This window comes from Temnothorax curvispinosus, unplaced genomic scaffold (assembly GCF_003070985.1).
Source record: "Temnothorax curvispinosus isolate PA1 unplaced genomic scaffold, ASM307098v1 QBEX01000261.1, whole genome shotgun sequence".
Classification (NCBI taxonomy): domain Eukaryota; kingdom Metazoa; phylum Arthropoda; class Insecta; order Hymenoptera; family Formicidae; genus Temnothorax; species Temnothorax curvispinosus.
Window position 1 is genome coordinate 1 of NW_020210041.1, and position 11,962 is coordinate 11,962.

The window sequence follows — 11,962 nt, forward strand, 5'->3', positions numbered from 1 at the left end:
CAGCAGCGCGCAACGCGCAACATCGTCGCAGTCGTCGCACCACGGGCACGCTCAATAAACGGCGCTAGTGTCTGTCAAGTGTCACAGCCGTTCTCGTCGGCCGACAGTGTTGTGAGACTCGAATCGGTGATTTAATTAGGAATAACGTACTTCTTTTTTTTAAGTAAAATTGTGAAACTTTAAGCAATAATGACTGACAAGAAAGGTAACTATACGACGTAATCGCGCGTTACCACTTTAGCTGCGTGTGATATACGTTGACGGAGGATTGGGGGATATGTACAACGTACCCACACAGGCATACCTACAGACGCGCGTTCACACATACGCACACACACGTACACGATACATACGAACACGTACACGCGTACGCGCGCCCGCGCGCGCACACATATATACATACCACACGTATATATATATACGCTCTCGTTGAGATAAGCCGTACCTCACCACTTGTCACTTGGCGCGACGACCGGGTCGGTTGCCTCAGGCGACGTCGTCGACGCGACTCCTGGGTGCGGACGGGTCTACGACGCGTCATGGCGTCGGCTTGCCCATCGCGCCGTTGGGCTCCGGGCGCCGGGCACGGACCGCTCGAATTACCCCTGGCCCGGGTTGACAGGACAAATCAATACCGCGCATCGCGCTGGGAATACAAAATGGCCTCCGGAGAGCTGTTCATTCTCTTTCTTGCCAGAGAGAGGGAGAGAGAGGGAGGAGAAAAAAAAAATGAAAGGATGACAGAGAAACCTCTCGGTGTTTACGCCCCGAATTTTTCTTCGCGAGAATTCTCCTCGGATCTTTTTCGCGCCGAATCTTCGCGATTTTTATGATCGCGTCTCTTTTTAGCCAACGCCGTAAGATCCTCAAATTCTATAATTTTCGTGTTTTTTCAAGTTTCTGAAATCTCGTATATATACGCGCGTTCTTGACCTCTCTCGCGTTCACGAAATTTTTTCGATTCTCGCCACACCTGCGTTTTCCTCGAATATTCTCGAGCCACTTGGATTCTCAGATTTGTAAATCTTCGTGTATATGAATTCGCTTTTCGTGGACGACCGATCCCTTTGCATTGATCTCAAAAATTCTTGGAATCCCAGTTATTTGCTATCATTAGTTGCTTTCCATTTACATCAAAACTCAGATAATTCTCACTTGTGATGTCATTCTGTCTTTATTATTTATTAATTGACAAAAAGGATAGAACGACGTCACAAGTGAGAATTATCTGAGTTTTGATGTAAATGGAAAGCACCTATTAACCCTAGAACGCATGTATCATTTTTTTGACCTTCTAACGCATGACTGGGGGCAATATCGACCCCACGCTTTATTTGATCGTAAAACCGGTCCTACAGAAATAAAGGGCCTTTAAACCTACATGAATTTCTTCGTTTTTTAATAACGAAGAGAATGGTATGCGGTAAATTTAATTTTACTCAAGTTTAGTTAGTGAAAAATCCATTTAAAGACTCGACAATAATGTCACTCGCTAGCTCAGGAGCGTTTTTCAAAGTTCGCCTGGGGTCGAAATCGACCCCTCTCATGCGTTCTAGGGTTAATTCTCACATTTTTAGACATTTGTTTTAAATATTCCGCTTTTGTCTCTTACGTTTTGTTTCTAAATTCTTGGACTCTTTGCCTTTTTAATTTTAATTATTTTTAAGATGTTTCAATTTTTTATGATAAAATACTATTAAAATGAGACTATAAGTTCTCAGAGCCACAGATTATCGAATTGCTTATTGAAGTTTTTAACTCTTCTTTCTTTAGTTAATACATATTTGATGATACGAGCACCTGATTTAAAAATACACCGCATATACATACATATATAAATACATTCATATACCCAGGTAGAACAGAGTCACAATCAAGTCAAAATGATGGTAAAATGACTAGAAATCGTCATTTTGCTGTCATTTTGATTATCGTGACTTTCTGTTATACCTGGAATATATACTATATATTTATATATGTAGCACAGACTCGTAAGGCCCGTTCTATTTAGCTGGACCTCTTGCACGGTTCATCTTCTAATCTTTTTCTCTCCCAACGTGAAAAGAAAAAGGGAAAAGATGAACCGTGCGAAAAGTTCAGTTGGAAAGAACAGGCCTATACAGTGCAGACTATATGTGTAACATTAGGTCTGTTTGTTTTAGTTGAACTTGGGTTCACGTTGGGAGAGAAAAAGAAAAAAGATGAACTGTACAAGAAGTTCAGCTAAAACGAACAGGCCTAGTGAGATTGTCAAGCTCCAGTCAAGCTATTACATGTACATGGTGCATTTTTTTTGCAAATACATACGCATTGCAAACCACATACATTAAAAATTAAAACATGAGTTTTCAGTTGGATTATATACAACAAAGATTCCAAGGATAACAAGTCACATTCTTTTCGGCTCGCGGCTCACATCTTTTGACAAATTGGCGCTCCGGAAGTCATCCCCTTGTATTACTCAGTTGTATTCTTACAGATGTAAGGGGTCCTGGTTACGGAAAGTGAGAATGCGCAAACGCCCCGTGTATACGAGGTGTATAATTTTAAAGGGACCCCGTAGAGCTTAAGAGTCAAAGAGTCATTTGCCAAATAGTTCCGTTGTCGCTAACGATGATCGAACAGACACCCTCTGGTGTCGAGAGAGAGAGAGAGGTGATCGTGTTCACGTTGAGCGTCCGTACGTTTTGCTCAAGCCGTTCCAGACGTTCCGGATGCGCTTTCGTACCCTCCCGCACGACGGGACGCGAGATCTGAGACACCCCTGGAATAGCTTCGGCAAAGAGACTCACTTACTTTCTCATGTAAGCGCTGTAAGAACGGTATATACCTCGACCAACGGTGCCGAGACGTATTTCATTACCGAGTCTGGGTCTGTCCCCCCCAAAAAAGCAGGCGCTGCGCTCCCACGTAGAGCGCGGTATCGTAAGGATAATACGTAAAAGAAAAAAAAAAGAGCTTAGCCTGTAAGGTGGAGAGCCGACGCGCGCTCTCCTTCACCGTAATGCTAAATTATTTGGTAATTGTGATGTGAAGATAACGTTTATATATATATACTGCTGCGAGTCTGCTACCGTTTATACCTTAATGGCGGTGTGTAGCAGCTGAGCGGAGGGATAGTGCCTACAGTTTGGCTGTCAATATGTTTGCAGCGGACCATTACAAAGACGATTTGATCCCAGTCAGTAGGTGGAGCTCCGGAGACCGGCGCAGCCTAAGCCACGTATCTAACCTCACCTTACTCTATATATTACCTTAACTCACTACGTGTTTATATACCAACATTATATTACGTATACACACACATAAATATATATATATATTATATATAAATATGTATACCACCTTTGATTATGTTGAGGCTAACGTAAGGACGTTGATTGCTTCTAGCTGTCGTTTGTCGTGCACTCCTTTTTGCCTTTGTAGCAAGGATAAGACTTGTAGTAAGGACCAAGTGATGCTGCGACATCTCGTTCCACAAGTATCAAGTGGAGAAGCTATTTCACTCTCCGTATCAAGAAAGAGAGAGAGAGAAGGATAGAGAAATCGCATTATTTTTTAAATATATAACAGACATCAGTGTCTTGTAATGTAAAACAATTGTATCGAGAAGGTCCAACCGTTTTCAGACCCTCGAAAATTCTTATCGTAAAATCTAGTAGAGTCCTATCTCTCTTCTCATTGTTAGAATATCTTTGGAAACGATCGCTAGCCTTCCGTCAGCCTCGGCATATACATAAAGATATAGAATGCACCAGGCGTCTTCCGATTTAATACAGAAAATGCTCCATGCTCGAATCGCGGATTACGCGACTTCTGATGCGGCCACGTTTACGAAAGCCTCGAGGAATGGACTCGCGAATTTTTCGAATTTTCCGGAGTTTTTTTTAACGATACAATCACTGTCTTTTCATTCTTCTATTCCAAGCGGACAAAGTGTAATTTTTTTTTACGAGAGAACGCGCTAAAAATTTGACAGAAAATAGCGCGTTGTTGAGAGATTTTAGAATTTATCTCTCCACTTTCGTGGCCGCGGACGTTGCGTGACGCGTTCGCGCCGTTTCGATCGGGCGCTTTTGGAAATCGGAGGCGCGGGTCGCTATTATATCCAAATCAATATGGCCGTAAGATATTGATATGGGTGTACCAATATTTCGTACTGGAATTTCGTGATACTGGCTGACTGCTTTATTCTTTTGACTCTTACTTCTTTTTTTCCTACATTATTATTCCATGCCCGACGTGCCCCCGCGCGTGCGCACATTCGCTATCCATTTTTATGTAATCTTTTCGATATTGCGACAATGTTTGTCAGCAATATTGTTGCATTAAATAGAATCCCGTTGCGATACGATCTTCATCGGATAGAATCAAGTTGAAAGAAAGAATTCTTTCTTCCTCTTTTTTTCTATAAATCTTTAAATTATCGAACGGTAAAGTTTTCGTTGTGCGTAAAGTCTAATTGTTATTAAGGGGTTACAAGATCCCGACAGGAATAAAAATTAGAAAAATTTGGAGAGTCGTAAAAAGTAAAATAATAAAAGTATGAATTTTTTATTATGTATGTCTTTTAAGTATATATTTGACACTATTATTGATTTAGAGAAAACCAATATGTGTCGCAAAATGTGGCAGTTATAAAAAAATAAAATTTAATTTTTTCGCTGAAAAATTGGGGCTTGTAAAAGAAAAGTAAATAGAAAGTGATTTTGATATTTGCCAACCGATAGAGATAATTATAAACATTTGTGTTAAATATTGAGTTAATCGAATAAATTGTTCTGAAGTTATCGTGGTTACAGTTTAAAGAAAAAAAATTATATTCCAAGATAACAAAAAGTTCATATACTCCTATTCATAATTTTTTACAACTCCCTAAATTTTTACTGTCTTCAAAGCCTTGTAACTCCTCAATTACACCATAAAGTTATTGATTCATTTAAATTTATTTCTTCCGAAATAATAATAAAATGAGTGCAGCAGATTGCGCACGCGCGCGTGCACGGCGGGCCTTGCGGGTGTACACGAATGCTGTATCTAAGCTCGGCGTATATACTTTTGACGATACTTTTAATCCTCTTAGGAAACTTGCTAGCTCACTCTTAACAAATAGTGCATGCGTTGCTTTGAACCACCGCGCCACAAATTTCCCGATTTATGTCGTAAATGCGCTAAACAAAGAGCTATAAATGAGGAGTACGAAAATTCGAAAGCTCGGAAGGAAACGCGAGGTCGGTCGACCGCGTGTGGAAATTCGTGGTGGCGGCTGCATGAACGTAGACACGTGATATAGACGTCCAGATATAGATATATTGATATATTTATATATATATCTTGACTTTCTTCTTCGACGATTTATAATAGCGTAATCTTAGATTAATTCTTCGGTAGCTTGAGCGTAGACTCTTTTTGACTTTGAACGTTATTGTAGCGAGAGAGAGAAAAAGAGAGAAGCGGTGAATCACGAAACGTAATCTCACGCCCACCGTCGCGCTGCAAGCTCGCGGTCCACGCGTAGCTAACTTCGCAGGGGACAAAGAGAGAGATAGAGAGAGAGGGGGGGAGAAAGGCAGAGATAAGAGGCAGCTGTGCGGCGGGGAAAAATCAAAGTGAAATTGCGTTCCACCCCTTTAGCATCCCTCAGTAGGCCTCCGTGCAAGTATAAGCTTCGATCTTTCTACGAGTTTGACCTCGTGTTCGCTCGCATGCTCAAAAAAAAAAAGAACGTTTTTCTCTTCGACGGCGGGAAAGGCCCGATCGCCCGCGATCCTCGGGGCGGGAGGGCGAGGAAAAGAAAAAAGGTGAATCGAGAGAGAGGAGTATAGGGCGATCGTGCCGCCCGCCGTCGTTGTTTCTATAATCGTGCATGTTTCTTTTTTTCTTTCGATATGCTGTTTTAATCGGTTCTCACGATTTCGCTTTTGGCCATTGTTACCCTCATCCACGTTCGATCCCTCCCCGGGATCCCCCGGGGCGCCACGGATCGGCGAGGGCGGCGATCCCGGGGGGGATCGGGCGGGCTGGTGCCATCATTGGCCGCGTTCAGCAGACACAACTGTTGAGTTCGTCTTATCAACACTCTGCGTTGATTGGTTGGTTCTAAAAGTAAGAGCCACTCACGTTCGACTGCTACTCAGCGGCTTGGTCTGTTGAACGCGCCCATTTTTGAATTGTAATTGTTGTTGTGTGATCACCGTAGTTCCGTAGATATCTCGCTGTCGCCGGGAAGACTCGCTCGCTGTTCCAGACGGTGAAAATTCCCTGTTATTTTTGTTCGACATCCGTCGCGAAAAATCGTTGTACACGTTTGCGTTACGACGTTCGCAACTTGTTTGTTTTTCTTTCCTCGCGTACCGTATTTTTTTATCCAAATTGGTTTTCCTGTTTTGATCGCGGCGAGGTCTCCCGGCGACGCGATTGCTGCATGCGCATGATCGACCGGATTTTGTAATCGTGTACACTGTTAATAGTGAGCTTAAGCGAAATAGCATTCGTTGATACGCTGATCGATTACCGGACGAGAGCGTTCTCGACGAGAGTCCAGAGGAGTTTTCGGGAAGCGAACGGACGGAAATTTTGGGAAAACGCGAAGGTTTACCCCTTATCGTCGTTCCTCGCATCTGTTTCCCCGCGTAGCTCTAAAGAAATATTCTCTCACCCTTGAATAGAGATTTTTTTTGAAAGAAAGAGACATATCCTTCTCTTTCGCTCTGTCATATGTCGTTGGGAGTTACAGATGCTTGGTATATCGCGGATTTTCAAGCTTTCACTCGGCGGGTTGGTTTCGCAGAATTCGCACGTCCATGTTTTCCCGAGCGCGTTCTCCTGGTCACGCTTCCGACGACTCCACTCGTCTCGAGGACGCGTCTCGTTGTCCACGGAAGCACTTCGACGAATCGCCGTCCGGCAAAAAAAGGAAAATGTTCTTTGCCGGTCGTTCAATGCGGGCCAGCCGAGAGATAATTGAAAAAGGACAAAGAAAAGAAAGAAAAATGAGAAAGAGTAGAAGTATCTTGGCCCTGAATAGTGTCGAACTGCTCATTGGGACCAATCGAAGGAGGTGAAAGAGAAAGAGAGTGTGTGCGTGCGTGTGGCAGAGAGAAAGCAAAGAGCGATAGACACTTTTACCATTAAGCCGTACTAGCATTAATATTACAATCGGTTGTGACTGATTCGATGATTGTTTGCACCGTGACACATAGACACTTAAATTAATTGTTATTTCTCAGAGGTTGCACGAATGTCGCGGATGGACTAGCATCTAGAACACGCGCGGAGATTTCTAAACGAATTGTCGCCTTATGCGGGGTGGTCCGTCTCAAAATTTTTCATCCAGCTCGGTGGAATGCGGTGCGAAAAACCAAAGATTAACGCGACGATCATATTTTTTTATTTCAATAATTCATTTAATTTTAATTTAATTTAATAAACGTGCTAGTACTCATCAGGAATTATCGGAAATTGCGATCTACGATCCTTCAGCTCTCATTGGATTTATTTTTCTCTGAAGCTTTGAATTTTCGGATATTTCTGGATCTTGGAATTTTCTCTTTGGTCCTTCCTAAATTCTTCCATTTTCAAATTTTACTCGCCACTTTTTTGTTTCATATAAATTCTAATTGATTTTTCTGGATGTTCACATTCCCACGTTCTTCAGAATTTGCCTGAAGCTAATACTGGTGTCTTGTAAGTACATACCGCAAGTAAAATATCGCGTTTGCACCACCTGTCAAATTCTCAAACGTGATCGCGCGGCTAGAGATGATATCGCACCGTGTGCGAAAAGCCGCGTTGGATCGCTCGTCTCCGCCAGTTCGATCGGCCTTTGATCATATCATAAACAATTTGGTATGGGCTGACATTTATGTTAGAGTACAACATGTCTATGCAGCACCAGCGCAATCGCGCGCACGACGTCCGGAGGACAGAAAATCCTCCATTTTTTTTTCGGTGGCTTCGTAATTCGTAATTCAAAATTTTATTAAATATCCATTTGAAACGATTTTCGATGAATATCTTTCGAGAACGTTATTTCCGCCATTATTTGGCAAAATCCAAAGACGCTCAAGGAAACGAAATTTAACGAAAAATTAACCGAAGAAATAATTCCTTTGTGATTCAATGCAAATATGTATATCGCAGTTTTCTGCAGATACTTTAAATATACATACATTATATATTTTTTTCTCTCCCTAAGACGTCGCGTCTGAACGTGTCGCACTGATGCGGAAGCGTTCAGAAGGATAATTGGCCTCCCGATGGCGGCGGTGCGTGGCGCATGGCGCGGTTTAGATAATTAAAAGGATTAGAGAAAGAAATGGGCGGCCGAACGTCTCGCGGCGTCGCGACGCGGCCGGTCGCCAACCGTCACTTACTTTACTATTACACACGATTCCGAGGAACTTTTAATCATGTTTAACCTTTATCTCTGGATATTTGCAGAAATTTGTGGTTTGCTGAGTCTTGTCACGACTTTTTGAATGTGTGGAGCCCGATATGCATACATAGTCCACCGCTATATATGCATATATAAATATTATATATATTATACATAATCATCGTACCACTATACTCATTGTATAAATTACACATTCACCGCCCAAAGAAAAAAAAAAGAAGAGAAAGAAAGAGATAATAGAGACTCGTCTTCTCGGCTCGACTTGTGAAATCGCATCTCGTCATCGCCCGCGATGACGGACGGCGATGACGACGAGGACGATGACACGATGATAATGATGATGTTAAGACGGACCGCCGTTCTTATATCGCGAGTCCTTCGATTACTTGGGCTTGTTTTAACATCACTTTTTGGAGCAACCGTTATCCTTCTTACCTCCTGGCTTTATTTTAGCTCTGTTTTTTGTCGTTTTTCTGTTTTTTGAACACGGCCGAGCCTCGGGATCTATCGATTTGCAATTTAGATTGATCTTTAACCCGTTACCATCCAAAAGCTATATACATTCTTCAGATATTGCTGCAAAATAAATCCGATGTGAACGGTGAAGGTACAGTTTGAAAGTAGATTGGAATATAACGGGTTAATCTCAGCCATTGATGAAATGAAGTGAATGGATGGATTGTTGATGTTTTGGATAATTGCGGGACGTGGATGCAAACACGTGGATGCTAAAAAGCAAAGACATCAATGGGAATCCAAGTCCCAACTTTGCAGCTTTCAAGTTTGCGAGTTTCAAGTTCTTCTTGTATACTTTTGTATACTTAAAAGATACAAGAGTTTCTAAGTTGATTCAGATAATCAAGATTAAAGCTCTCGAGCGTCTCAAACAATAAAACTTTTAGCAATGAAAATTTAAATTGTAAACTTACGAATTTCCTTGCCCTCGTATGGATTTAAAGAGCGTCTGTTTGTTGCAAATATCCAAGATGTTAATAATTTATCTTGAAGATTGCACATACTTGAGTGGGTGTTTGTGTTGACGCCTTACTTGCGCGGATCCCTCAGGCTCGACCTCTTAGACGAATGTATTTGGCTTCTACCTTGATTGCGTAACGCTATTTGCTTTGAGATCGGTTTCGTATTAAATCTTAGTTCTAGAAGTAAAGGTTGCTCAAATGACGAATCATTGTTCGAGAATAACCGCCTGAATTTTCTGCGAGTGTATAGAGATTTAAACTTTGAGTAACGAAAATTCAGAAACTCTCTCACAGAACATTCAAATTTGTTAAAATTTTGAATTTTTTCTATTCTGGGAGATTTATTTACCGAATTATTCTCGAGTGCGATTCGTTTTAACTCCTTGATCGTGGATCCATTTGTATGTTAGCGATCTCGGATGGATCCTCGAGTGGGTATGGTCCAAGGTGATCAACCTCTCGAAAAGAAAAAGACATCTCAAAATGCACTTAATGAAATGCAGTTAAAAAAACTGAAATTATTCTAATCAGATCTCGGTTGATAAAGACCCTGGTTTTTTTTCTACCAATTTCTTTAATTTTATTTATATCAATAAATATCTGGTAAAAGCATGTTACATACTGCCGACCAAAAGTTCGAGACCATTAATTGAAAGTGTGTACTGAAATGAAATCAAATTTATGGATTATAATTTAACATATATTATTTTATTCATTGTTTTATAATAAAATGATAAAAAATGTTTAAAAGTTCTAACAAAATTTTTTTTTACAAGATGGAAAGAGTTAGACTTTTTTTTCAAAGTAGCTATTCTTACATTTAATTACTCTTTTACTGATCTAGATAATGTAGCTACAAGTTTACTAATTTTTTCTGACGAAAGATTCTTCCATCTTCTAAAACGGTCCACAGTTCAGTTTTGGAAAAAAGGCTTTATGACCGCAGTTCACTTTCAAATTAAGAAAAAAAATATTGAGTGGGGCATAAATCGGACTTTTAACTAGGGTGTCACTGGGATATTTTTAAATTTTGTATGCTCTCTTATTTGTGGTCTCTTTTAGCCGACAGTACATCGATTGTATTATAAATGCATTAAATCCGTCTCGTTTTTCATTTATAAAACCGGGTCACGCTATTTTTTTTCTCCCTTTTATAACATTCTCTTATAGATTTTTACTTGTATTTATATAAAAAAAAAATTTACAAGAATCTTTTACGTATGGAAACAAATTTCTAAGTAATTGGATGCCAAAATAATTGGAGCGTCAATGTTGTGGATAATTTCAAAGTAAACGCAGAGCGACCGAGTCGATGAGCCCTTCGGGATGAGAGGAGTGGTTGGTCACCTTGTAAATGTTTTATTTTTTTTTTTTTTTTTTTTTTTTTTTTATAAAGAAGCCCGTCTGCGCCCCGGCAGTTTACCTAACGCCGGGCAGAATGAAGCTCCAAGGAAGGCCCGGGCGCGACAGGCGGGCGTGATATCTTCGATCATTTCTTTTCACCATTATTTAGTGACTAACATTGTTTGAGCTTTGAATAGTATCTTGATCAAAACGGTGTATGTCATGTGTAAGATATACTTGGGTGTGGGAGTACCACTCTGGGGATCGATGGCGCGTTTGGACGATCTAGCCCTCCAATGTAGCAGGATTATTCCTCGGACATGCTCCTTGAAAAAATTATCTCGACGCTATTCACTCTGAAAGAAGTATTTCAAATTAACGACATCGAAGTGGTTGTACTAATAACTGTGAAAGTGGTGTCCAAATAATCGTCTGGCAATCAGTTTTCTGAATCGAAACGATTCTCAAAACCGCCAACTCTTTTTAAATTATTTGCTGGTTATCACAAATAATATCGCCTAGTCGAACATATATGTATATCTTGACGTCTAAAAGCTAAATTGTTAAACTGATTTCGGCCTTTGGCGATTTGTCCTGGAACGTGAATAGCTGAAAGTTCAATATTCGCTAATATCGCTTCAAGCAGACGGTTGAAAAGGCTGAAGATCGAGCTAAAGATGAGAATAAGAAGAAAAATTCTAGCGAATCTGTTTGGACCGCTTAAAATTTAGTTGAATCTGTTTGGACCGCTTCGAGGTCGCTTCGAGTCGAGTCGCTGATTTCGAGATGCCGAAATGGTGAGAATCGGACGCTGAGAATACCAGTCCAGGAGAATACCGCAACGGAGGGGAGGAGGATCCAATCGCGCCACCGATCTCGACGACGCGCTCTACGCGTGCTCGACGCGGACGGGGTTTATACGATCTGCCAAGATCACGCGCGGATTCCAATTCTTCGGTGCCGCGTCGGGACGCGGACGGGGTGCGCCGGCACTCGTCCTTTCTGGCAGTGTGGTACCACGTACCATGTTGGCTTAGATCGAACACACACTCACACACGCCATTCGCGACCTGCGAAATTCAGGTGGAGCTGCATTACGCATTGCCTTATGTTACAGCGTATCCGGTGGCACCGCATCCACCGACTGGCTTTGTCCCCGCGCCGACGCAACCCCCGACCTACGGTGGTAAGAACAAAACCTTTGCACACTTCTCTTTCTTAAGGACGTTCTCTCGTCTTTATA

The 11,962-nt window shown here is 41.4% G+C and overlaps 1 protein-coding gene across 2 annotated transcripts in view; it reads left to right on the forward strand.

The window, feature by feature from the left end:
• Positions 1-45: 45 nt before the first annotated feature.
• Positions 46-11,962, forward strand: part of LOC112452006 (DAZ-associated protein 2-like) — a 16,225-nt gene continuing 4,308 nt past the window's right edge. Inside the window, exons 1-2 of one of the 2 annotated variants that reach the window (XM_025011999.1) lie at positions 46-205; positions 11,837-11,905. In XM_025011999.1, the coding sequence (XP_024867767.1) occupies positions 190-205; positions 11,837-11,905 (85 nt within the window). In that variant the 5' untranslated portion in view covers positions 46-189. The remainder of the gene's footprint in view (positions 206-11,836; positions 11,906-11,962) is intronic. The other variant, XM_025011994.1, reaches the window with a different exon arrangement.